This window comes from Python bivittatus, unplaced genomic scaffold (genome assembly GCF_059951505.1).
Source record: "Python bivittatus isolate LINGU-HERP-01145 unplaced genomic scaffold, Pbiv_v1 ctg000430_np1212, whole genome shotgun sequence".
Lineage (NCBI taxonomy): Eukaryota > Metazoa > Chordata > Lepidosauria > Squamata > Pythonidae > Python > Python bivittatus.
Window position 1 is genome coordinate 3477065 of NW_028277071.1, and position 27588 is coordinate 3504652.

General features: G+C 37.9%; 2 protein-coding genes across 2 annotated transcripts; one reads left to right on the forward strand and one right to left on the reverse strand.

Annotated features, from left to right (window-relative positions):
- The first annotated feature begins 5685 nt into the window (after positions 1–5685).
- Positions 5686–7927, forward strand: LOC148215276 (vomeronasal type-2 receptor 26-like). The gene is made up of 2 exons (XM_088144003.1): positions 5686–5794; positions 7017–7927. Exon 2 carries the CDS (start codon positions 7019–7021, stop codon positions 7925–7927), a length of 909 nt encoding a protein of 302 aa, XP_088000129.1. The 5' UTR covers positions 5686–5794; positions 7017–7018.
- A 4857-nt stretch (positions 7928–12784) lies between these two features.
- LOC148215277 (vomeronasal type-2 receptor 26-like) lies at positions 12785–17089 on the reverse strand. The gene is made up of 2 exons (XM_088144004.1): positions 17026–17089; positions 12785–13695 (listed from the first exon to the last, which is right to left on the reverse strand). Exon 2 carries the CDS (start codon positions 13691–13693, stop codon positions 12785–12787), a length of 909 nt encoding a protein of 302 aa, XP_088000130.1. The 5' UTR covers positions 13694–13695; positions 17026–17089.
- Between the last annotated feature and the right edge of the window lie 10499 nt (positions 17090–27588).

Sequence of the window (27588 nt, forward strand, 5' to 3'; positions counted from 1 at the left end):
AAAAGCTGAAAGACAAAGAACTCCATTATTGATCTCATTACCAAGAACCATAAAAAATATGCTCCAGAGATTAATGCTCACTCTAGCTTCCCTAGTCAATAGTGAAGCCATGACTGACATACTAATTTTTCTAATACTGTCCTAGAAAAAAATTACAGGATACCAAGCAGGAGTGAAGGAAACCTGGTCAATCTGTGGGCTGCCAGATCTCTCATAAAGTGCTTTGATTAGTTTAGTTTACTTAAATAAGGGGTATGAATCAGTCATATTGCTTCTTACATATATAGACTGCATCAACTCCTTACATCACACTTTAAAGGAAGGACAAAATAGGTATCCGAATCTGAGTTAAATGTACTATAGCAGATCATATACCTCTCTCTTCAGGGTCATAACTCAGATTTACCAACACATTCTGGCTTTGGTATTTGCTGTCAAGGAGATCAATACCAATCCCCAGATTTTACCCAATGTTACACTCGGCTTCCAAATCTATAACAGTCATTTCACTTCAAAATGGATGTATCATGCCTCAATGGAACTCCTTTCCTCTAAAGGCAGATTAATCCCTAACTACAACTGTGACATCCAGAAATATCCAGTAGCAATAATTGGAGGACCTGACAGTGATGTATGTCTTCACATGGCCATCATTCTGCACATCTACAAGTTTCCTCAGGTATGTGGAGTATGGATACAATCTGGTTAAATATTTCATTCCTTTTAGGTAGGACTTGTTGACTTGGAAAAAGTAAACACTGACTGAAATCAAGAGTCATATTTTTCCTTCAACCTGATTTTGAAACCTGTGAAACATACTTGTTAGTAGCTGCTCCTTCTTCAATTCCTTGGTTAATAATATGTGGATGAAGAGCTTCATGCACGTTACCTGGGGCTAGAAAGCTCATGGTGTACCAAATGTTACTGGCTGCATTCACAGAATATACTTTATAACTAAATTAGCCCCTTTTCTGATTTCCCACAATAGAGTATGCAAATGTCTGTGTTTATACAGGCTTGGAAGCCCTAAAAAACCCTAAGCGAGATTAAGACGACCAAAGATGAGTAAATTATGCAAAAGTAACTTTAAACTTGTGTGCTTGAAACACACAACTGCCAAATGTAAAACTGGTAAAAGAGATGGATCTAGAGCTTTGCTTGTGCTCTAGAGTTAGTTTATTATATCAAAACAGTTTTTTTTTTTTTTTTTTTAAAGCAAAGCCTTTTGTCTCCTTTCCTAATTCTTCTGTGATTTCTGTAGTTGACGTTTGGCTCTGCTCCAGCAACAAATAAGGACAAACAGGCTGGTTTCTATCACCAAATGTTTCCAAATATGGACCATCAGTATAAGGGAATTCTTCAGCTTCTGCAGCATTTTAAGTGGACCTGGATTGGGGTCTTGTCCGTGAGTAATGAGAATGGGGAGAATTTTATACAAAATGTGGCACCAAGGTTTGCCCAAAGTGGGATCTGCTTTGACTTCATTGAAAGATTCCCAATTGCTTCTTATTCCACTGACATTTTCAGTACGGTGAAAGAAGGGATGAAAACGTACACTGTTGTCATGAACAGCACTGTTACTTCGGTGTTAGTCCACGGTGAAATTGAGGTAATGATTGTTTTGAGACTGTTTCCCAGTGTGTCACAATTTGAAGAGATACCATTACAAGGAAATGGTAAAATCTGGATTATGACAGCCCAGATGGATTTCACATCTCTTCCCTTTCAGAGATGGGAAGACCTAGATTTTCTCTATGGTGCTCTGTCCTTTGCAGTTCATTCAAGAGAGGTCCTAGGGTTTCAGGAATTTCTTCAGACAATAAAACCAAACTTCAGTCAAGAAGATGGCTTTATTAGGGTTTTCTGGAAGGAGGCATTTGGGTGTGTATTCTCAGGTTCCATGGTAGATGGGAAACCCAACTCCATGACGGAGAGTCAACCTACCTGCACTGGGGAGGAGAAGCTAGAGGCCCTCCCTGCATCTGTTTTTGAAATGGACATGACTGGCCACAGCTACAGCATCTACAATGCAATCTGTATATTGGCCAAAGCATTACATGTTGCTCATTCAAATACCTTCAAAGATAGAGTAAGAAGAGGCAAAGTAAAACTTATTGAACTTACCAAACTTCACCCATGGAAGGTAATCTCTCAAGGATACTACAAATTGACAGACATGTACAGTGGTGGTCCGTACCCCATTTAATAGCCAAATTAAATATTTAGTTCAATATCATTTTGCTTTTGGACATAGTGTATTTCTCCTCCAATTAAATAAGATTTTAAATAGAGGCAAGGTCAAGGAGAAAGGAGAATTATTTCCAGATGGCCAAGACACAAGGATTCATCATTCTTAATGGCAGCTTGTACTCATGTGGTTTCCTTGTCTTCCCCTTTCATCTTTAACATTTAATAATTATAAAAATCTGGTTTCTCCAAGAGTTTGACTCTTTCAGCTAAATGGTTCTGCGTACTCCAATAGAAGATAAGTATTCCCTCTTCCTTCTGCTAAGTTCAGAAGACATTGGAAATTAATGCATGTCTTAAAATGTTTTATTGGGCTGGGGTTAACTATCTCCCTTCTGCAACAGGAAGAGAGGGGGCAATGTCTGTCTATCACTCTGCATTTATATTTTTTAAATTCCCAACAGTGTTAACCAAGTCATTTAACTAAAGCCTAGCTGGCAACCGGTCATGGCTAGCAGAACTTTGGTTTTAGATCCACTTCTCCCTCTTTGGAATTTATGTTGGATAGGCTTGATCACATACCAGGCTGTCATATTCCCTCCTTTCTCTTCTTTGCTGAACTGTTATCATTCTTCAGTAATCTGAAACTGGGTAAAGTGAACTTTGCTTGCTAGCCATCTTCTCTGAACCACTCTCTTCCTGTCAGCTCCTTTGTTCTTGTTGTTGTTCAGTTGTTAACTCGTGTCTGACTCTTTTTGACCCCATGAACCATATCACACCAGGCTTTCCTGTCCTTCACTGCCTCCCTGAGTTTGCTCAGTTTCATTCTCATTGATTCGGTGATGCTATCTAACCATCTCATCCTCTGCCATCCCCTTCTCCTTTTGCCTTCAATCTTTCCCAGCATGAGGGTCTTTTCCCAAGAGTCGTCTCTTCACGTTAGGTGACCAAGTATATGAGCTTGAGCTTCATTATCAATCCTTCCAATGAGCAGTCAGGGTTGATTTCCTTTTAGATTGACTGGTTCGACCTCCTAGCAGTCCAAGGGACTCATAAGAGTCTTCTCCAGAACCACAGTTCAAAGACATCAATTCTTTGGTGCTCAGCCGTCCTTATGGTCCAGCTCTCACATCTATACATTACTACTGGAAAAACCGTAGCTTTGATTATGCAGATCTTTGTCAGCAAGGTGATGTCTCTGCTTTTTAATATGCTGTCTAGGTTTGCCAAAGCGTGCCTCCCAAGAAGCAAGCATCTTTTAATTTCATGGCTGCAGTCTCCGTCTGTGGTGATCTTGGAGACCAAATAAATGAAGTCTGTTACTGCTTCCATTTCTACCCCTTCTATTTGCCAGGAATTAATGGGGCCAGATGCCATGATCTTAGTTTTTTTAATGTTGAGTTTCAAGCCAGCTTTTGCACTCTCCTCTTTCACCCTCATCAAGAGGCTCTTTAGTTCTTCTTCACTTTCTGCCATTAAGGTGCCATCGTCTACATATCTGAGGTTGTTGATGTTTCTCCCTGCAATATTAATTCCAGCTTGTGATTCTTCCAGCCTGGCATTTCTCATTGTGTACTCTGCATATAAGTTAAATAAGCACGGTGACAGTATACAGCCTCGTCATAATCCTTTCCCTATTTTGAACCAATTGGTTGTTCCATGACTGGGTCTAACTGTTGCTTCTTGGTCGGCATACAGATTTCTCAGGACACAGGTAAGGTGGTCTGGTACCCCTATCTCTTAATGAATTTTCCATAGTTTATTGTGATCCACACAACTGAAGGCTTTTGCATAGTCAATGAAGCAGAAGTGGATGTTTTTCTGGAACTCTCGTGCTTTCTCCATGATCCAGCGAATGTTGGAATTTATCCCTAGTTCCTCTGCCTCTTTGAAACCCAGCTTGTATATCCGGTAGTTCTCAGTTCACGTACTGCTGAAGCCTAGCTTGTAGGATTTTGAGCATAACCTTGCTGGCATGTGAAATGAGTGCAAATTGTGTGGTAGTTTGAGCATTCTTTGGCATTCCCCTATTTTGCAATTGGAATGTAAACTGACCTTTTCCAGTCCCGTTGCCATTGTTGTGTTTCTGAAACTTGTTGGCATATTGAGTGCAGCACTTTAAGAGCATCATCTTTTAGTATTTTAAATAGCTCAGCTGGAATAGTGTCATCTCCGCTAGCTTTGTTGATAGTAATGCTTCCTAAGGCCCACTTGACTTCGCTCTCTAGGATGTCCGGCTCAAGGTCAGTGACCACACCAGCATGGACATCGGGGATATTAATCACTCTCTTCCTGTCAGCTCCTTAGCCGGTTCAACTTTCTTCCTTCCCTCAACTCTCAATGAAAGACTCTCAATCCAAGCAAAAAAACAAAAAAACAAAAAACAAAAAAAATCTCTTTCCTAGCTCTTTCTCAGACTCAGTTTATCAAATTCAAGTAAGTTTCTGCTTCTTTGAGAAGTTGTAACAGGATGGTGGACAGTATTTGTCTCCTCCATTAAAGTATAAACTACATATAAAAAAGTTTATTTTCCATATTCCTCAAATGGAGATATATCTTCATCAATACTCATGAATTGTTTGTTTCTTCCTTTCGTTCTTTATTTTTGCTTTTGTCACTGATTGTGTGTACGTGTTTTTCTCTGTGTTTTGTAGCTGAATGAAATTGTAAGAAGCATCTCAGTCAATAATACTGCAGGAGAAACACTATCTTTCAACCAAAATGGAGAACTAGAGGCTGGGTTTGATGTCATCAATTGGGTCACATTCCCAAACATGTCCTTCAAGAAAGTCAAAGTTGGTGGAATAGGGTCTGTGACTTCCGAACAGAACGTGTTAATGATCTATGAGGAAGCCATCATTTGGCCAAGCAGGTTTAACCAGGTAGGGTAAAACAGATGTTTGGATAATCCAGGATCACATTATCAATGGTTAACTGAGTAGATGTGAGCTGTGGAATATTTTAGTGATTTTTCTTGTCTTCTCATGTCTGAAGTATTAATATATGTGCCAGGGAATCCATATACTGATTACTGTTTTATGGAGGGAGATTTAGTTGGCAATACTCCCTCCAAGTTTAAAAAAAAGTGACAAGTGAGATAATAACATAGCCATGTGAACCAACAGTGATTGGCAGAATACTAGAAAATCTCAAGCTGTAGGAAGTTAAAAAAAAACTTCCACAAAGAAGACAAAGGCAAACTACTTCTACTCCATTGCCAACAGCAGGGACAAATTTATTTGCCAAGCACAAGATGAGCTTGACTCAAGGAGGATTTTATCTTAGCATCATTTAAATTAAATGGCAAAGACTATGAGTGGTCATAAATCCCATAGTATGTTCCTCCCTTCCTTGCTTTCATTGACATCACTTGCAAGACTTTCCACCAAAACTGATAGAGTGGGAGCTTAAATGAAGAATAAATATTACAACTTAGTCTTGGAGAAAAACAAAGCATTCTTTTCTTTCCTCTATGAACAGGCCCGGCCACTTTCCCTGTGTAATAACTATTGCCAGTTGGGTTATGCCAAGACCAAAAGAGAAGGGAAGCCATTTTGTTGCTATGATTGTCTTCACTGTCCAGAAGGGAAGATTTCCAATCTGATAGGTGAGTGGCAAAAGACGAGCGATGCAGAGTTTGCAGATCTGGTGATATGTTAGGTGGTGTTGATATTCACTTCTATGCAGCCAAAGTTCTCTGGGTGACTCACATAATGACAATGGTGGTATGCTGAGATATTTGATAGTCAGGCTGCACAGAGACTAAATCTCGTACAACTGCTTCAAAATGTACATGAGCACCAATATAACACTTGTCTGCAACATTTTCAAAGTTTCTTGTCATCCCAGGAAAAGACAGTGGTTTAAGATGATGCAGAGAGGACATATTTTTGTGCTTCTGCACACCCAAAGCCACGTTTGGAGATCAAGCCCTGTGCTCTGCATAGCCTATTTGCTTTTTCTAAATTGAATTATTCAAAGTGACTGATGATAAAAGTAATGCAATTGAATTAGGCATAAATACATCTGGAAGTCCTTCCTTTGCCATCCCAAAAGAATGTTTGCTTAAAAAAAGGGGTGGCCTTTCAGAATTTATTTTGCCTATGCAAACAGAAACTCAAGAAAATTTCAGGTTCTACAAAGCAAAATACCTCTTGCTGGATCATACTTCTTCATGCTTGAAAAAATCTTATTCAATTGATCATTGAACAAATTATCCCAGAGTTCTCACTCAAGACGCAAATGACCAGCCTCAAATTATCATACTTTGGCCTCATTTTGTGAAGATCTACCTCTCTGGTGAAGGCTGTAATGCTGGCAAAGGGGGAAGAAAAGGCAACCAGCACCAAGGAGAATAGTTGCAGTTAGAGTGGCGATAAGTGCACTGTTGGAGGACCTGAAACAGCAGATTACATGGAGCATATCTATTTATGTGGCTAGTAAGAGTTGACAACTACTTCATAGCACATAAGCAATTGATAATCAATGTACAAGCAAAGAAATGGCAATAAATCAGAGGGAGACAAAACAAGCCTCACTTCTCAGAGACCCCGGATTGCTTTTCTGTGAAGGAAGCATACTAAAATTTCCACCATTGTCAGGGACAGGCCTTCCTCTCTCACTCACCCTTCCCATTCATGTTTACAAGGCCTCTGGAAAGAGCCACTTTATTCATGTAGGTGGATATATTTGGGGGACATATGTGGCCAAATCTCTCCTGAAAATATTTCCTAGTTTTTCCAAACCTTTATGACACTGAAATATTCTGTTCCGATTCTTTCAGTTTCAGTTCAGTGCAACCATCTTTCTAACCTGATTCTTTTTCCTAGATATGGATGATTGTTTTTCATGTCCAGAAGATCAGTATCCAAACAAAGGTCAGAATTCATGTCTTCCAAAAGCTGTAACATTCCTGACATATGAGGAAACATTGGGGACCATCTTGGCCATTTCTTCTCTTTTGCCTTCTTTGATCACATTGTTGGTTCTGGGTATCTTCATTAAGTACCAGGACACTCCCATTGTCAAGGCCAACAACCAAAACCTCACCTTCACCCTTCTCATTTCCCTCCTGCTTTCATTCCTTTGTGCTTTACTGTTTATTGGCAAACCTCATAAAATAACATGTCTCCTCCGACAAAGTGCTTTTGGCATAATATTTACTGTAGCTGTATCATGCGTGTTAGCAAAAACCATCATTGTCATTTTAGCTTTCATGGCCACCAAACCAAAGCCTATGATGAGAAAGTGGGTGGGGAAAAGATTGGCCATTTCCATCATAGTTTTCTGCTCCTTCATTCAAGTAGTGCTTTGTACTGCCTGGCTGTTGACCTTTCCTCCATTCCCCGATTTCAGTGTGCACTTAATGGCAGAAGAAGTTTTTCTGGAATGCAATGAAGGCTCCTTTGTGATGTTCTACTGTGTCCTGGGCTTCATGGGCCTCCTAGCCCTTGTCAGCTTTACTGTAGCTTTCTTTGCCCGCAAACTACCTGACACTTTTAATGAAGCCAAATTCATCACCTTCAGCATGTTGATCTTTTGCAGCGTTTGGCTCTCCTTTGTTCCTAGCTATCTGACCACAGGGGGAAAACATATGGTGGCTGTGGAGATCTTCTCCATCATAACGTCCAGTGGGGGGCTCCTTGTATGCATCTTTTTCCCTAAATGCTATATCATCATATTGAGGCCTGAACTGAATAACAAGCAGCAACTGAGACAAAGAAAAAACGGAAAGATCTAGGATTGTATTACTTTGATTTAGCCATGCAAAACCAGTAAGACCCCAAACTGAAGACCTATAACCATTTGCCATTTCCGAGTTGTAGCTCTTTCTACTGCAATTGTGATTTTCCAGCTGATTTTAGCAATAGCAAAGATTTTTTAAAAATATATATATATTTGATGATATTCCTCACCTAGATCTGTATGGATAGTTGTTCTAAAATTATGCTAAAAGGAATGAATGAATGAATGAATGAATGAATGAATGAATGAGTAAATAAATATTGACATTTAAACAAATCTATGATTTACATGCTAAGGACAAAATCTTAAATGGTGAGAAATGACTGTGACCTCCCCTCTCCTCTCTGTTCATTTTTTGTCATTAGTATTCTATTGAGTTCAATGTTGGTCAGTCATATAATCAATTAATCAATCTGTATTGTATTGTATTGTATTGTATTGTATTGTATTGTATTGTATTGTATTGTATTGTATTGTATTGTATTGTATTGTATTGTATTATATTATATTATATTATATTATATTATATTATATTATATTATATTATATTATATTATATTATATTATATTATATTATATTATATTATTGGCCACAGACCAGAATTACCAATAAAATGTATTAAAAATGAAATAAAAGAAAACATGAAACAGTTAATGGTGGGAGCATCAGTCAAAGTCTGCCTAATTTTACAGACAGTGTAGCAAAAGTTAGCTACATTCAAAGAAACTGAATTATACTGATCAGATAGTAACAACTGTACATAAAAAAAAATGATTTTACCAAATAATGAGTTATAAAATGGGTTTGTGAGTCCTTCTAGAGGGTACAGTACAGTAGGACATTAGCTGTAGTTTTAATGGCCCCTTGTCCACAAGGCATAATCTCAGCTCATATGGGACTTTTTTGCATCAATCTTCAAAACTTCTATGGGAAAAGCATTGCAGCGCATAGTCAATCCATTTCCTAAATGTCATCAAAGCCAGTGGAGGCTTCATAGCACAGGGCTTGCCAGCAGGTTCTGTCAGCAGCAACAACTTCTAGTTCCCTTGGCTGGGAATGAAAAGAATGTTAAAAAATCACCAGGAAACCAAAATATTTTAAAAGAAATAAAACATTTGCAAAAAAAAATCTATATTGACCATTAAAGAAATATAAATAAAAATGAGTTTTGCAAAACCAAAGAAATTTGAATCAGCAAATAAACTAGTAAAATCGTTAGTATATAAATTGAGGAAAGAAAGAGGAAAAATGATATTAAGATTGTAAAAAGAAAGGATAACACATTAGATAATATAGAAATACAAAAGATTTTGTAAAAATACTGTACTAAAATATGTAAATGCGAGGAGGTGGAAAAGGAGAAAATATATGAACACCTGGAGAAGTCAAAACTGCCAAATTAATGGAACTACAAAAACAGGTGTTGAATGAATGCATAACAGTAAGAGAAATAATAGAAGCAATGAAAAGTAGTCAGTCAGGGAAAACACCAGGGCCTGATTGATAACCTGCAATTAATTATAAATATTTTGAAGATAAATTACTGCAGCCCCTACAAACAGTTATGAACTCTGTTTTACAAAAAGGAATGATTCCAGAATCTTGGAAAGCAGCAAATATTTTTCTCATAAATAAAGAAGGTCAAGATCCAATTTTACCAAAGAGCTACACTCCAATATCACTATTAAATCCTGACTCTAAAATATTTACAGCAATTTTAGCAGAAAGAATGAAAGCCATTTTGAAGTGCTGTATATATCTTGCCCCCGGAGGTGAGACAGGCCCCCTCACTCCAGGCTTTTCAGAGGGATTTGAAGACCTGGCTCTGCCATCTGGCCTGGGGCGGGGAGGGAGGATATCAGAAATGGGGTTGGCTGGCCCCTTAGCGGCCTCGTGTGGCCCCTATCGGCCTCTTGGATTTTTTAGCTTTTTTATTTTTGTAATGTCTGGTTTTTATAACTTTTAATTGTATTTCTGATTTTAGTTTGTTGTAAGCCGCCCAGAGTCCTCCGTTTTGGGGAGATGGGCGGGGACAAGTCAAATAAATAAATAAAATAAATAAAAATAAATAAATACATGAAGACCAATGTGGATTTTTACCAAAAAAACAATTAAGAGATAATATAAGAAATGTTGTTAATATAATATAGTATTTAGAACAAGATAGTGATAAATAAGCAGCACTGATTTTTCTTGATACTGAAAAAGCCTTTGATAATTTGAACTGGACATTTTTGTTTAAAACTTTGGAAAGAATGGATTTTGGAGATAATTGATTAAATGGCTAAAATCAATCTATTCATGACACCCAGCACAAATAATAGTTACTGGTGAATTACCAAAACCATGTTATATTCAAAAAGGTATAAGACAAGGTTTCCCACTCTTACCACTCTTATTTTATTTGGTTTTACAATATGAATTGTAATCATCAAATCACTGATATTCTACCAAGCAATTATAATTTTAGGTTTTCCCAATATAACATGTCTTTCTCAATTTCATTCCATAGTTTAACATAATTATTCTGGTACAATTTACAATTCATATTAGTCATAGTCATACCTAAGTATTTTACTTTCTTTTCAATTTGAAAACTAGTTTTATAGTTAAATAAACTAGTTAAATAAACTATCAATTTTTTTTGCTCCTCCATCTCCATATTTTTACTCAGGATTTTTGCTTTTCTTTATTCACTTTAAATCCAACAAGCTCATCAACTTTTCCCCATTTGTATATCTATTCCTTCCAGAGGATTTTCAACACAAGAACAAGATCATCTGCAAATGCCCTTAATTTTTTGTCTCTTTTTTGACTTTTATTCCAATAATTCTGTCATTTTGTCTTACAACACTGGAAAGCAAGCGCAAAACCAAATAAAATAAGAGTGGTGAGAGTGGGAATCCTTGTCTTATACCTTTTTGAATATAACATGGTTTTGATAATTCACCAGTAACTATTATTTGTGCTGTCTGTGATGAATCGATTGATTTTAGCCATTTAATCAAATTATCTCCAAAATCCATTCATTCCAAGGTTTTAAATATAAATGTCCACTTCAGATTATCAAAGGCTTTTTCAGGATCTAGAAACATCAGTGCTGCTTACTTATTTCTATCCTGTTCTAAATACTCTATTAAGTTCATTTTCGTGCCTTTGAATCCTAACAAATATCTATTGCTTTTTTCCTGCTTTTTTATCCTTATATTTGGTTTAATAAATTATCCCCTCATCCAGGCTTTACTTGTATCCCATAGTGGGATGGGTATTTGGACAAAGAAATTGACTCCAGGATCAGCAAGGCCAGCCAGGTTCTGGGGTAGCTGCGTACCAGAGTGCTCAATCAACACAACTTCTGCATCTCCAAAAGCTGAAAGTCTACAGAGCTCTGGTTATCCCTTCTCACCTATAGACATGTGAGTCCTGGACTCTCTCTGACAACACATCAAACAACTGGAAAAATTTCATATGCGCAGCCTCCGCTCCATCCTTGGCATTCATTGGCAAGACTGTGTCTCCAACCTGGAGGTCTTGGATCACACTGAGTCCACCAGCATTCAGTCCCTTGTGATTTTTTAACGTTCTTTTCATTCCCTGTATCTCCACCAGCATTCAGTCCCTGATTATCAGACCCCAGGTACAGTGGGTGGGATACCTCATTACAAAAGATGTCCAATGCATGCCTTGCCAGTTACTCTATGGAGAACTGATGACCACAAAGAGTCATCAAAGCCATCAGTGCAAGCACTACAAAGATGCTGTGATGGAAACCCTATGCCACTGTGACCTCCAGCCAAGGGAACTAGAAGTTGTTGCTGCTGACAGAACCTGCTGGCAAGCCCTGTGCTATGAAGTCTCCACTGGCTTTGATAACATCTAGGAAATGGATTGACTATGCGCTGCAATGCTCTTCCCATAGATGTTTTGAAGGTTGATGCAAAAAAGTCCCATATGAGCTGAGATTGTGCTTTGTGGACAAGGGACTATTGAAACTACAGCTCATGTCCTGCAATACTGTACCCTATATAAGGACTCAAGAACCCATTTTATAACTCACTATTTGGTAAAATACCTGGGAAATTTTCATTTTTTTTAATGTACAGTTGTTGCTATTGGATCAGTATAATTCAGTTTCTTTGAATGCAGCTAACGTTTGCTACACTGTCTATAAAATTAGGCAGACGTTGACTGATGATCCTACCATTAACTGTATCATGTTTTCTTTTATTTCATTTTTAATGAATTTCATTGGTAATTCTGGTCTGTGGCCAATAATATAATATTGACTGATTGATTGATTGATTGATTGAGTATATGATTGACCAACACTGAACTCAATAGAATACCAATGACAAAAAAATGAACATGGAGGAGAGGGGAGGTCACAGCTGTTTCTCACCAGTTAAGATTTTATCGTTAGCATGTAAATCATAGATTTGTTTAAATATCAATATGTATTTACTTTTTCTTTCTTTCTTTCTTTCTTTCTTTCTTTCTTTCTTTCTTTCTTTCTTTCTTTCTTTCTTTCTTTCTTTCTTTCTTCCTTCCTTCCTTCCTTCCTTCCTTCCTTTCTTTCTTTCTTTCTTTCTTTCTTTCTTTCTTTCTTTCTTTCTTTCTTTCTTTCTTTCATTCATTCCTTTTAGCATAATTTTAGAACAACTATCCATACAGATATGGGTGGGAATACCATAAATTATTAAAAAAAAAAAAAAACAGCTTTGCTATTGCTAAAATCAGCTGCAAAATCCCAGTTGCAGTAGAAGCAGTTGCAACTTGGAAATGGCAAATGGTTATAGGTCTTCAGTTTGGGGTCTTACTGCTTTTGCATGCCTAAATCAAAGTAATACAATCCTAGATCTTTCCGTTTTTTCTTTGTCTCAGTTGCTGCTTGTTATTCAGTTCAGGCCTCAATATGATGATATAGCATTTAGGGAAAAAGATGCATACAAGGAGCCCCCCACTGGACGTTATGATGGAGAAGATCTCCACAGCCACCATATGTTTTCCCCCTGTGGTCAGATAGCTAGGAACAAAGGAGAGCCAAACGCTGCAAAAGATCAACATGCTGAAGGTGATGAATTTGGCTTCATTAAAAGTGTCAGGTAGTTTGCGGGCAAAGAAAGCTACGGTAAAGCTGACAAGGGCTAGGAAGCCCATGAAGCCCAGGACACAGTAGAACATCACAAAGGAGCCTTCATTGCATTCCAGAAAAACTTCTTCTGCCATTAAGTGCACATTGAAATCGGGGAATGGAGGAAAGGTTAACAGCCAGGCAGTACAAAGCACTACTTGAATGAAGGAGCAGAAAACTATGATGGAAATGGCCAATCTTTTCCCCACCCATTTCCTCATAGTAGACTTCGGTTTGGTGGCCATGAAAGCTAAAATGACAATGATGGTTTTTGCTAACACGCATGATACAGCTACAGTAAATATTATGCCAAAAGCACTTTGTCGGAGGAGACATGTTATTTTATGAGGTTTGCCAATAAACAGTAAAGCACAAAGGAATGAAAGCAGAAGGGAAATAAGAAGGATGAAGGTGAGGTTTCGGTTGTTGGCCTTGACAATGGGAGTGTCCTGGTACTTACTGAAGATACCCAGAACCAACAATGTGATCAAAGAAGGCAAAAGAGAAGAAATGGCCAAGATGGTCCCCAACGTTTCCTCATATGCCAGGAATGTTACAGCTTTTGGAAGACATGAATTCTGACCTTTGTTTGGATACTGATCTTCTGGACATGAAAAACAATCATCCATATCTAGGAAAAAGAATCAGGTTAGAAAGATGGTTCCCCTGAAATTAATCTGAAAATAATCAGAATAGAATATGACGTTGTCAAGGAAGATTGGAAAAAATAGGAAATATTTTTCATGATAGATTCAGTCAAGTATGGCCCCATTTATTAGCTGTACGAATAAGGTCTTTCCTAATAGATTCTTGTCTTTGTATGATGGAGAGGGATGACAAAAATACTTAATGTACATGTTTTATCTCTCCATGCCCATACATATATTCATACATTCATAGATTAGCACATATTCCCATTTAGTACTCTTTCTGTCCCTTTTTTGTTTAGGTAATATTTGGGGTTGCTTTCCACTTCAAATCTGCTTAGTTATTTTCATTTTTTTAGAAATAGAGGTTTCATAAGCTTTTATATGAATGAGCAATCTAAGCACATATTAAAAATACTGAACAAGTCCATTTGGCTTTTTTTTTTTTTTTTTTTTAGACTGAGCAGTTGACAACACCTTCCTGATCTTTGCTAATCTTGAAAAGATTAAACATAACAGGCTAAGTTAGAACTGGAGTTCGGGAGCAGTCAAGTAATCTGCTACCGATTGCAAGCAGAACAAGAGCGGGCTTAGTCACATGATGCTCAGCCCTTGCAAATGTAGAAAATTAGAAGAGAACCACACTGTTCATTGTTGCTTCTCCAGAGAAAGAAGCTTGATTCCAGAAAATAAGCATGCCTAAGTCAGAAGTATAAAATAAAGTCTTAGGAGTCAGGTTTCTGTTAACAAACAATTTCCATCCTGAAGCCTCATCACCTGAAGAGGTGGTGTTTTGGAACCCCTGCCTGTCCTCTGGACTGGTAGAAGACATCTCTCAAATCTGATTCCTGGATCTTCAAGGTTTCCATGTAGAACTTCGACTGCTGAAAGAAGCTTGCTTGTTTCTCTTGAGCTCTTGCATTTGTGGACTGCTGTGAGGATGCCATAAAGATTTGTTATCTCAATCTGATCTCTTGAACCTCTAACTGCCGGCATAGGGCACGAAGAAAACCATGCAGGCATGTCTTTCAAGTTAAGTTTTCCCAGGAGTAAAAGTGAACTTGAAAGAGATTCTAACTCAAAGAATTTGAGAACTTTATTGAGATATTTACAGGTGTAATTGCATTGCCTTCAGGTCAGAAGTGACAACTCATTTAGCTTCTTGGAAACATTTTTCGCAAATGGTTTGCCATGGCCATTTTCCTGGCCTCAGAGGGAGTGACCAGCCCAAGGTCACCCAGCTGTTGTGCCAAGACGGGATTAGAACTTAGATTTCTCCACTCTGAGTCTGCTGCCTTAAACACTACACTTAGTACATGGTAGTAAGGCTGAAATAAACACAATAAATGGTTTGCCATGGCCATTTTCCTGGGCCTCAGAGGGAGGGAACAGCCAAAGGTTATACAGCTCTTGTGGCCAGATGGGACTAGAACTTAGATTCGCCCACTACGAGTCCACTGTCTTAACCACTACACCAAATTGGCTATGATAACTGTGAAAGGATGAAGCAAAAATGCGGGTGATGAAAATATCCATAAAAGGAAGGAACGGATGCAAGACCAAGAATGACTTTCTTCGTGGCTCTAAGGTTGAAATAAACACTGTGTGCAGTGCAAGTGTTGTGGTAAGAAATTTTACAAGAGGCCGAAGAACAGCCTGTCCTTTTTCAGGACTCCACCTACGTGGCAGAAAGTGGCGCATTCCAGTGACCTTGCAAGCACAAAGGGGAGGGGTGAGGGAGAAAGGAAGGCCTGTCCGTGACAAGGGTTGAAATTTTAGTATGCTTCCTCCACAGAAAAGCTATCCTGGGTCTCTGAGAAGTGAGGTTTGTTTTGTTTCTCCCTGATTTATTGCCATTTCCTTGTTTATACATGGCAGTGACATTGATTATTGACTGACTTTGCGCTACCAAATTGGTGTCAACTCTCAGTGACTGCATAAATAGATATTCTCCTTGTACTCTGTCCCTAACCTGGTCTTTCAGGTCTTCCAACGGTGCACTCATCACCACTCTGACTGCGACTATTCACCTTGCTGCTGGTTGTCTTGTTCCTCTCCCTTTGCCAGCATTAGAGCCTTCTCCAGAGAGCCAGGTCTTTGCAGAATGTGTCCAAAGTATGATAATTTGAGCCTGGTCATTTATGCCTAGAGTTAAAACTCTGCATTGCTTTGTTTGATGATCCAGTCATTTATTTTCTTGGCTGTCCATAGTATTTTCACCCATCTTCTCTAATAGCAATGTTCAAAAGCATCTTTCTATCCTGTTCTTCAAAGTCCAACTCTCCCTTCCATACAGTGTCACAGGGATTACCATGGCTTGCACCACTGTCACATCACAGTATTTGAATATATGTTCCAAGACCTTCATGGCTACCCATACTGAGAACTAGTCGGAATCATATTTCTTGAGTTCTTGTTCCTTTACTATTGATGGTTGATCTTAAAGGCAGAAGCTCTCCACCACTTCAAGATCTTCAATGTCAATGCTAGGGCAGTGACATAGTCCTTTGCATTTGCTCATTATTGCAGAAGTTAAAATTAAGGGGACTCCTGTTACCATTCCTTGGTTAATGTGTATTTCACTGAATGTCCTGCCTGTCAGTCATAATTGCATATGTGTGCTGAGAAGTAAATGTTAATTTTTTCCCCTCTTTTCATTTAAAAGAGGAAGACTAGAGGTGTTTTACTTTGTCGAACCTGGCATTTTCCCGAGTTTCTGTTTCCATAGAAGAAATCAATTCTGAAAGGCCATCCCTTTTTTGAAGCAAACATTCTTCTGGGATGGTGAAGGAAGGAAGAACTTCCATTCATATTTATCTCTAATTCAATTGCATTATATGTATCATCAGTCATTTTACATAATTCAATTTAGAAATAGCAAATAGGATTTGATCTCCAAACGTGGCTTGGGTGTGCAGAAGAACAAAAATATTTCCTCTCTGCATCATCTTAAAGCTCTGTCGTTGCTTGGGATGACTAACAGCTTGAAGATGTTGCAGTTGGATGTTATGTTGGTGCTCATGTGCTTTCTGAAGCAGTTGTTAGAGATTTTGTCTCTGCACAGACTGAATATCAAATATTTCTGCATCCAACCATTGTCATTATGTGGCCCGCCCAGAGAAAACAAATAGATAAGTAGAGATCTTTTCAGTGTGTGAGGAAATAGTATTAAGATGTGTACTCATATCAGATTATACCCTTACACTGCAACTATCAACTGTGACACACATTTGGCTGCATTGAAGTGAATATCTACACCACCTAATATATCAACATGTCTGCAAACTCTGCATTGCTCGTCTTTCGCCACTCACCTATCAGATTGGAAATCTTCCCTTCTGGACAGCGAAGGCAATCATAGCAACAGAATGGCTTCCCTTCTATTTTGGTCTTAGCATAACCCAAATGGCAGTAGTTATTACACAGGGAAAGTGGCCGGGCCTGTTCACAAAGGAAAGAAGAGAACGTTTTGTTTTTTCCAAGACTGTGTTCTAATAGTTATTCTTCATTTAGGCTCTCACTCTGTATCAGGTTTGGTGAGAGGCCTTGTGAGTGATGTCAATAATTAGATGCCAGGGGAGGAAAATACTATGAGATTTACAGAGCTGCCTTTCATTGTCTTTGCCGTGTATTTTGAACAATTGTAAGGTAAAAACCTCCTTGAGTGAAGCTCATCTTCTTCTTAGCACAGGAATATGTGCACATAGCTTATTAACAACAGAATGGAGGGAGTTCGCCTATGTCCTCTTTGTGGATTTTTTTTTCAACTTCCTACAGCCTTGGGATTTTCTACTCTTCTGGTAATGAACTACTAAGCCAAACCACTTGGCTTAGTTTGTTTCATCATCCACCAAGATCTTTTAGATGATGACCTCTGCTGTGATTTAAGATGATATATGATTGTATAATGATATGGATTATACAGTGTAAATATCTTCATGGGATAGGTAGACGTATTTATCCCAATATTTGTATCCATATTTGTTACAATGAATGTGTTCCGTTTTTCAAAATTATATGACTATATGAAAGATTTTTTCACATGGCCATGTTGTTACAGTACTTCTCACTTTTTTTTTTTTTCAAACTTCAAGGGAGTATGCAAATTGAACCTTCCTCCCTAAAACATTAATCAGTATAAGGTTTCCCTGGCACATATTTCAGAACTTCTGACATGAGAAGCCATCTACTCAATTAAACCTTAGTAACGTGAACCTGGTTTATCCAAACTTGTGTTTTGACCCTACCTGGTTAAACCTCTTTGGCCAAATGATGGCTTCCTCATAGATCATTAACATGTTTACTTGTGAAGTCACAGATCCTATTCCACCAACTTTGGCTTTCAAAAAGGATTTGTTTGGGAATGTGACCCAATTGATGACATCAAATCCAGCCTCTAGTTCGCCATTATGGTTGAAAGATAATGTTTCACCTGCGGTATTATTGAATGAGATGCTTCTTATAATTTCATTCAGCTAAAAAACACACAGAAAGACACATACACACAGAGACAAAAACAAAAACAAAAAAGAGTAAAAGGAAGGAAGAGAAAACAATTCATGAGTACCTATAAAGTGGTGTAGATTTATCTCCATTTGAGGAATATGGGAAAAAAGCTTTTTTTATACGTAGCTTAGACTTTAATGCAGGAGGCAAACACTGTCTACCATCCTGTTACAACTTCTCAAAGAAATAGAAACTTCCTTGAATCTGATAATCTGAGTCTGGGAAAGAGCTATGAGAGAGATTTATTATTATTATTATTATTATTATTATTATTTATTTATTTATTTATTTATTTATTTGCATAGACTGAGAGTTTTTCATTGAGAGTTGGGGGAAGGAAGGAAGTTGAACCGGCTAAAGAGCTGACAGGAAGAGAGTGGTTCAAACAGAGAAGATAGCTAGCAAGCAAGTTTCAGTTTAAACAGTTTCAGACTGCTGAAGAATGAGAACAGTTCAGCAAAGGAGAGAAAGGAGGGAAGATGACAGCCTGGTATGTGATCAAGCCTATCGAACATAAATTCCAACGAGGGAGAAGTGGATCTAAAATCAAAGTTCTGCTAGCCATGACAGGTTGCCAGCTAGGCTTTAGTTAAACCACTTGGTTAACACTGCTGGGAATTTAAAAAATATAAATACAGAGTGATATCCACCCCTTGCCCCTTCCCTTCCTGTTGCACAAGGGAGATAGCAGGATAAAGTAGTTTAAGAGATACATTAATTTCCAATCTCTTCTGAAGTTAGCATCAGGAAGAGGGAATACTTATCTTCTTTAGCAGTATGCAGAATTGTTTAACCAAAAGAGTCAAAGTCTTGGAAAAACCAGTGCTTTTATAATTATTAAATGTTACAGAAAAAAGTAGAAGAGAAGGAAACAAGAGGAGTACAGGCATTCGGTCAGACTTGTGAATCTGAGTGTCCTGTGCATCTGGAAGGGAATTCTGCTCTTTTCTTTAACAGAATCCATTCTAAAATTCTTATTTAATTGGAGGTGAAATATACTATGCCGAAAAGCAAAATGATTGCGAACTAGTATTTAATTTTGCCATTAGATGAGTTAGAGACACTTGACTCTTCTTAGGGTCCTTGAAACATTACCTTCCATGGGTGAAGTTTGAAAAATTCAATAAATCTTACTTTCCCTCTTCTTGATCTATGTTTGAAGATATGTGAATGAGCAACATTTAATGTCTTTGCCAATATATACACAGCATTGTAGATACTATAGCTGTGACCAGTCATGCCCATTTCAAAAACAGATGCAGGGAGGGCCTCTAGCTTCTCCTCCCCAGTGCAGATCGGTTGACTCTCCATCATGGAGTTGTGTTCCTCATCTACCATGGAACCTGAGAACACACATCCAAATGCCTCCTTCCAGAAAACCCTAACAAACCCATCTTCTTGATGGAAGTTTGGTTTTATTGTCTGAAGAAATTCCTGAAACCCTAGGACCTCCGTTGAATGAACTGCAAAGGATAGAGCACCATGAAGAAAATCTAGGTCTTCCCATCTCTGAAAGGGAAGAGATGTGAAATCCATCTGGGCTGTCATAATCCAGATTTTACCATTTCCTTGTAATGGTATCTCTAAAAATGTTGATGCAGTCGGAAACATTCTCAAAATGATCATTACATCAATTTCACCTTGGACTAACACTGAATTGACAGTGCTGTTCATGACAACAAAGTACATTTTCATCCCTTCTTTCACAATATTGACAATGTCAGTGGAATAAGAAGCACTTGGGAATCTTTCAATGAAGTCAAAGCAGATCCCGCTCTCTGCAAACATTGGTATCACATTTTGTACAAAATTCTCCCCATTCTCATTACTCACGGACAAGACCCCAATCCAGGTCCACTTAAAATGCTGCAGAAGCTGAAGAATTCCCTTATACTGACGGTCCATATTTGGAAACATTTGGTGATAGAAACCAGCCTGTTTGTCCCTATTTGTTGTAGGAGCAGAGCCATACGTCAACTACAGAAATTACAGAAAAATTAGGAAAGGAGACAAGATCCCTTGATTTTTTTTTTAACTGTTTTGATATAATTTACTATCTCTAGAGCACAAGCAAAGCTTTAGATCCCTTTCATATTATCAGTTTTACATTTGGCAGTTGTGTTCCAGAAGCACTTTCAAGCACACAAGTTAGTTTTGTACACCTTATTAATCTTTGCTTGTCTTAATCTTGTTTAGGATTTTTTGGTGCTTCCTATGCTGTATAAACACACACATTTTGCATTCTTTATTGTCGGAACTCACAAAAGGGGCTAATTTAGTTATTAAGTATATTCTATAAATGTAGCCAATAATATCTGGTATACCTAGAACTTTTTAGGTCCAGGAAATGTGCATTATGTTCTCCATCCGCATATTATTAACCAAGGAATTGAAGAAGTAGCAGCCATGATAAGCATATTTCACAGTTTTCAAAATCAGGTTGAAAAAAAAAAAGCCTCTTGTTTTCAGTCAGAGTTTACTTTTTCCAAGTGACCAAATTCTATCTCAAAGGAATGAAATACTTAACCGGATTGTATACATACTCCACATACATGGTTACCTGAGGAAACTTGTAGATGTGTAGAATGATGGCCATATGAAGGCATATATCACTGTCAGCTCCTCCAATTATTGCTGCTGGATATTTCTGGATGTCACAGTTGTAGTTAGGGATTAATCTGCCTTTAGAGGAAAGGAGTTCCATTGAGGCATGATACATCCATTTTGGAGTGAAATGACTGTTATAGATTTGGAAGCCCAGTGTTACATTGGGTAATCTCTGGGGATTAGTGTTGATCTCCTTGACAGCAAATACTAAAGCCAGGATGTGTTGGTAAATCTGAGTTATGACCCTGAGGACAGACGTACATGATCTGCTATAATACATTTAACTCAGAATAGGATACCTATTTTGTCCTTCCTTTCAAGTGTAATGTAAGGAGTTGATGCAGTTTATATATGTAAGAAGCAATATGACTGATTCATACCCCTTATTTAAGTAGTCAGCCACTAAACTAATCAAAGCACTTTTTTCAGAAAGCTCTGGAATCCCAAATATTAACCAGGTTTCTTCCACTCTTGCTTGCTATCCTGTAATTTTTTTCTAGGACAGTATTAGGAAAGGTTTAGTATGTCAGTGATGCCTTCGTCATTGACTACAGAAGCTACAGTGAGCATAAATCTGAGGAGCATATTTTTTATGATTCTTGGTAATAAGATCAATAATGGAGTTCTTTGTCTTTCAACTTTTCTTCAATTCCATTTTTTCTCCAGAAAAGATTTACATGCAAGACTAGGACAATGCTCCATGTTAGATCAGGTTAGGATGTTCATCAAAACAAGTTACTAGGGAGGGAAACCTGGCTTCCAACTCTCTTCATACAGGTTCAGTGTTGTGACAGAGGAAGGACCATTTGCATAAATTTGGGCTACAAAAATTTACATTTGAATTTAGTATGTGTTAGAATATCCCCAAGAAAAGACACTGGCTTCTCTAGGCCAAATCTAACACTTGTGACATTTAGGAGAGGAGTTTCTGAACAGTTGGGTGGACAAAAAGAAGCATCCGTTCTCTAACATTCTTTGCTTGGCATTTGGTGGCACCAGATGAATCAAACAGATAAAGGCAACTAATATGTAGAAAGTATGAAGGCCATAAAATCATAATGCATAGGCAAAGGCAGCGTACATTTGAATAAATAAAACATAAAACCAGCAATTATTTTATACTCTACTCAAGTATCAAGGCCAAATGGCACACTCCCTGCTAGAGATCCTCACACATATGAACCTACCACATACATAACACAATTCAAACAGTGCTCTTACTGCCACTCACCTTTAGGTCTACTTTATATGAATGGCTCTAGGCATGACTGAATACTTACATAATATCCTCAAAAAGATCACTAGAAGGATGTGTTTTGAAGTCCATCATCCTATAAAACAGGTAGATCTGAGAAATGATGCCAGCAATGTTGATGTCCCCTGAATGGTACTGTTTGTGAAGAATAGGCAGAGGATCAGCACGGCTGCATTTACTATGAGAAATGGTGCACAATACTGTTGGCCAAAGCATTGACAGGAACGCTGTGGACACACCACAGAGAAGGAAACAATTCATTCTGGAACTCAGATCACCTTTTTCCACTTTACCTTTCCTTGCGTATTCTCAGTTTAAGACTCAGATTTACTTGGTGTGCATGTCTGTTTTTGTGTGTGTATGGAGGGGATGGGAAGCTGAGACTTTGAGATAAAAATCAAGTGTGCTCAAGCACTGGCTAACTTTAATTGCAGATAGGAATGATGCAGGTTTTAGTAAGAGTTCTTGATCCACATGAGGTAGACAATCATGGTTATACTAATTATTACATTACTAATTATCACATTTGTGATAATCACCAACTTAGAATCCCAGGCCATAGGAAACCCTGAATAAGAAGGGTTATTTTGTTTGTCAAATCTCAGATGAAATTGTCTCTGGTTGACACTGAGTGATAATGAGATTTATAACGGGTAACAGCAAGCTTGAAAATAGCAAGGATGGAAAAGGGAAAATATGCAGTCATGAAAGTCGAAGTTATCTACAACTTTTTTATTTATAATAGTGAAGGGGAAGACCTTGTGCACTTCACAGGAAATAAATGCTGTAAACAAACAGAAACAAACAAATATTTTGTCTGGTCCTGGCAAATTGGTCTCATTTGTGCCTCCTCCATAACTGGTCCCTTGATACTATTCCTTCAAACTGATGTTACCTCTTTTCTTTTCTGTAGTTTGGCTTAATGTTTCTGTGAAGTTCATACTAAGGTCAACCCCACAAGACTCAAAGACTGATGTGAGGGGCCAGTTCCCTTCCTGATTAGAACTGATACCCTTATGTTCTACCCAAAGATGACTTCTCAAACTTCATAGTATGTAATATATGCCAACTCTTCCCATTGGCATCTCTGATTGCTGAAATTTAATAAAAGAATGACTAAAATGACAAAAGTATATGTGTGAAAGGTAATGTTGTCACAGCCATAAACTCTTCCAGGACTATTCCTTTGTTAATCCGAGGAACAGCCATTTGCTCTTCAATGACCAAGACCCTGATGCTGGGAAAGATTGAAGGCAAAAGGAGAAGAGGACGGCAGAGGATGAGATGGTTAGATAGCATCACTGAAGCAATGAGCGTGAAACGGAGCAAACGCAGGGAGGCACTGAAGGACAGGAAGGCCTGGCGCAATATGGTTCATAGGGTCACGAAGAGGACACGACTTAACGACTAAACAACAACAACGACCTACCCCTTCTTCCTTGGAAACTATTTTGGTAATCAGAAAGCATCTGGAAAACCTTTTCAAGGCCATCAATATTTTGGCAACTCTTTGTTTCCATCCAGGAGGAGAGCCATTAACCAGCTCAATCCTTCTCCTCCCCATTTTTTTTTTTTATCTCTTTCTGATTTTCTTTTGTTAGTCTTAATTATCTTATTGCTCTCCTATTTTTCCCAGATAGGAGCGTCTAGAGTGTTACTTTTGCCTCAGGGCAGGAATTTCTATAAAAGGAAAACTCTACCTCACATTTCATTGCTACTTCATGGTTCTATCTATTTATTTATCTATACCTATCTTTCTCTTTCTCTCTCTCTCTCATCTATCTATATATCTATCTAACATCATCAACATCATCTGTCTCTCTATCTACCTATTATTCGTATCATTAATTAACTATGGACTTCACAAGGACTCCCCCTTCACTATTATAAATACAAATATTGCAAATAACTTTGACTTTCATGCCTGCATTTTTTCTCTCTTCCATCCTTGCTGTTTTCCAGCTTGCTGTTACCCATTACAAAACCCATTATCACTTGGTGTCAACCAGAGGCAATTTCTTCTGAGACATAACAAACAAAATACCCCTTCTTGTTCAGGGTTTCCTAAGGCCTGGGATTCTAAGTTGGTGATTATCAGAAATGTGATAATTACAACTGTAATAATCAGTATAACCATGATTGTCTTACAAAATTTGTAAGAACTACAAATCAGACCTATTGCTTCTTACAGATATAGACTGGACCAACATCTCGTATTATACTTGAAAGGAGGGGCAAAATAGATATCCTATTCTGAGTTAAATGCATTATGGCAGATCATGTACCTCTCTCTTCAGGGTCATAACTCAGATTTACCAACACATCTTGGCTTTAGTATTTGCTGTCAAGGAGATCAATGCTACTCCCCAGATTTTACCCAATGTAACACTGGGCTTCCAAATCTATAACAGTGATTTCACACCAAAATGCGTATATCATGACTCAATGGAACTCCTTTCCTCTAAAGGCAGATTAATCCCTAACTACAACTGTGAGATCCAGAAATATCCAGCAGCAGTAATTGGAAGACCCAACACTGATATATGTCTTCACATGGCCAACATTCTGCACATCTACAAGTTTCCTCAGGTAACCATATACGTGGATACATTCTGGTAAAAATATCTCATTCCTTTTATATAAGACTTGATTGATCAGAAATAGTAATCACTGACTGAAATTGAGAAGCATATTACTCTTTCAACCTGAGTTTGAAATCTATGAAACACGCTTATAATGGCTGCTCCTTATTCAATTGCTTGGGTAATAATAACTGGATGGAGAGCCTCATGCACATTATTTGGGCCTAGAAACCTCCTGGTGTACTAAGCGTTACTAGCTGCACTCACAGAACATACTTAATAACTAAATTAGCACCTTTTCTGAGTTCCCACAATGGATTGAGCCAAATGTCTACTTTTATACAGCATAGGAAGCCAAAGAAAATCCCTAACCAACATTAAGACAAGCAAAGATTGATATATTGTGCAAAATGAGCCTTAAGCTTATATGCTTGAAAATGCTGGAAGAACATAACTGCCAAATGTAAAACTGGTAATATGAAATGGAAATTCTATCATGCAGGAACCTTCTTCAGCAGTCTGAGACTACCTAAAGCGAACTTTGCTTGCTAGCCATCTTCACTCCCTTCCTGAAACCTCCTTAACCTGGTTCAACTTCCTTCCTTCCCTCAACTCTCAATGAAAGAGTCTCACTCTCTCCAAATAAAACCATCTCTCTCCCAGCACTTTCCCAGATTGAGATTATCAGATACAATAAGTTTCTATGTCTCTGAGAACTTGTAACAGGATGGTAGACAGTGTTTGTCTCCTCCATTAACATATAAGCTACAAATAAAAAAGTTTATTTCCCATATTCCTGAAATGGAGATAGCTCCTAGAGGCTGGATTTGATGTCATCAGTTGGGTCACATTCCCAGACAAGTCCTTCAAGAAAGTCAAAGTTGGTGGAATAGCATCTGTGACTTCTCAAGAGGACATTTTAAAAAAAACTTTATTAATTAAAAATAACAAATGAAAACGTGTAAGATATTACATAACACATACAAAACACCATTCACATTTAACAATATATACGTAAAAGTATAACATAGAACAATACATAGGCAGAAAAGAAGGAAAAATACAGAGAAAGGAAAAGAGAGGAAAAAAAAGAAAACAACATTTTAAAAGTAGGGTTTCTAGCTGTCTAAACGGTGAATGTATCTACAAATATATTATTTTCACATCTTTACTAGTGCCGATAAATATCTCCTCTATTTCTATTTAATTAGATATTTGACAACTACATTTTATATACACAATGTTATTTTTTATGTTAATTCCATGTATCTAAGAAAAGGTTGCCAATCATTCTTATACGCATCCACATTCTTGTCATTTAACTGATCCATAGGTTTTGTAATCTGAAGACCTATAACTCTTTGCCATCTACCAGTTGCAGCTGCTGCCACTGCAGCTGTGATTTTTCCAGCTGATTTTACCAATTGGAAAGCTGTTTTTTTGAAAAAATATTTTATGATATTCCACACCCCGAGTTGTATAGGAAGTTGATATAAAATTATGCTAAAATAAACAAACAAACAAACAAACAAATAAATAAATAAATAAATATTGATATATAAGCAAATTCTTGATTTGCATGCTAAAGAAAAACTCTGGAATGTCAAGAAATGCACTGTGACCTCCCCTCTCCTCCATGTTCATCTTTTGTCATTATTATTCTATTGAGTTCAATTTTGGTCAATCATGTAATCAATCAATCAGTCAATTAATCAATATTTCATTATAGGTCACAGACCAGAATTACAAATACAAATGCATTAAAAATGAAATAAAACAAAACATGATACAGTTAATGGTGGGATCATCAGTAAAAGTCTACCTAATTCTATCGAGTGTGTAGCAAAAGGTAGGTACATTCCAAGAAACTCAATCATACTGATGAGAAAACAACTGTACATAAAAAAGTCCTGAATTTCCCTGGTATTTTATCAAATAGGAAGTTATAAAATGGGTTTGTGATTCCTTATAGAGGGTACAGTATAGCAGGACATGACCTGTAGTTTCAATAGCCCCTTGACCATAGGGTCAAAATCTCAGCTCATGTGGGACTTTTTTGCATCGGCATTCCAAAACTTCTGTCGGAAGAGCATTGCAACACATAGTCAATCCATTTCCTAAATATCATCAAAGCCAATGGAGACTTCATAGCACAGGGCTTGCCACCTGGTTCTATCAGCAGCCACAACTTCTAGTTCCCTTGGCTGGAGGTCACAGTGGTATAGGGTTTCCTTCACAGCATCTCTGTAGTGCTTGCAATGACGACCTCGAGGTCTCTTTCTGGTCTTCACTTCGCCATGGAGCAACTGGCAAAGCATACAATGGACATCCATTCTAATTATGTGTCCCACCCACTGCACCTGGGCTCTGATAATTAGGAACTTAATGCTGGTGGACTCAGCGTGATCCAAGACCTCCAGGTTGGAGACACAGTCTTGCCAATGAATGCCAAGGATGGAGTGGAGGCTGCACATGTGAAATTTCTCCAGTTGTTTGATGTGTCATCAGTAGAGAGTCCAGGACTCACATGTCTATAGGAGAGAAGGGATAACCAGAACTCTGTAGACTTTCAGCTTTTGGAGATGCAGATGCTGTGTTGATTGAGCACTCTGGAACGCAGCTACCCCAGAGCCCGGCTGGCCTTGCTGATCCTGGAGTTAATTTCTTTGTCCAAATACATCCCACTACGGGGTAGAAATAAAGCCTGTATGATGGGATAATTTATGAAACCAAATATAAGGAAAAAAAATCAGGAAAAAAGCAATAGATATTTCTTGAGATTCAAAGGAATGAAAATGAACTTAATAGAATACTTAGAACAGGATAGTTATAAATAAGCAGCAGTGATTTTTCTTGATCCTGAAAAAGCCTTTGACAATTTGAAGTGGACATTTATATTTAAAAACATGGAAAGAATGGATTTTCGG

What these genes read in the sequence shown, in the direction of transcription:
- LOC148215276 (XM_088144003.1), top strand. Translation starts at nt 7,019, where the DNA reads ATGGATGATTGTTTTTCATGTCCAGAAGATCAGTATCCAAACAAAGGT.
- LOC148215277 (XM_088144004.1), bottom strand. Translation starts at nt 13,693, where the DNA reads ATGGATGATTGTTTTTCATGTCCAGAAGATCAGTATCCAAACAAAGGT.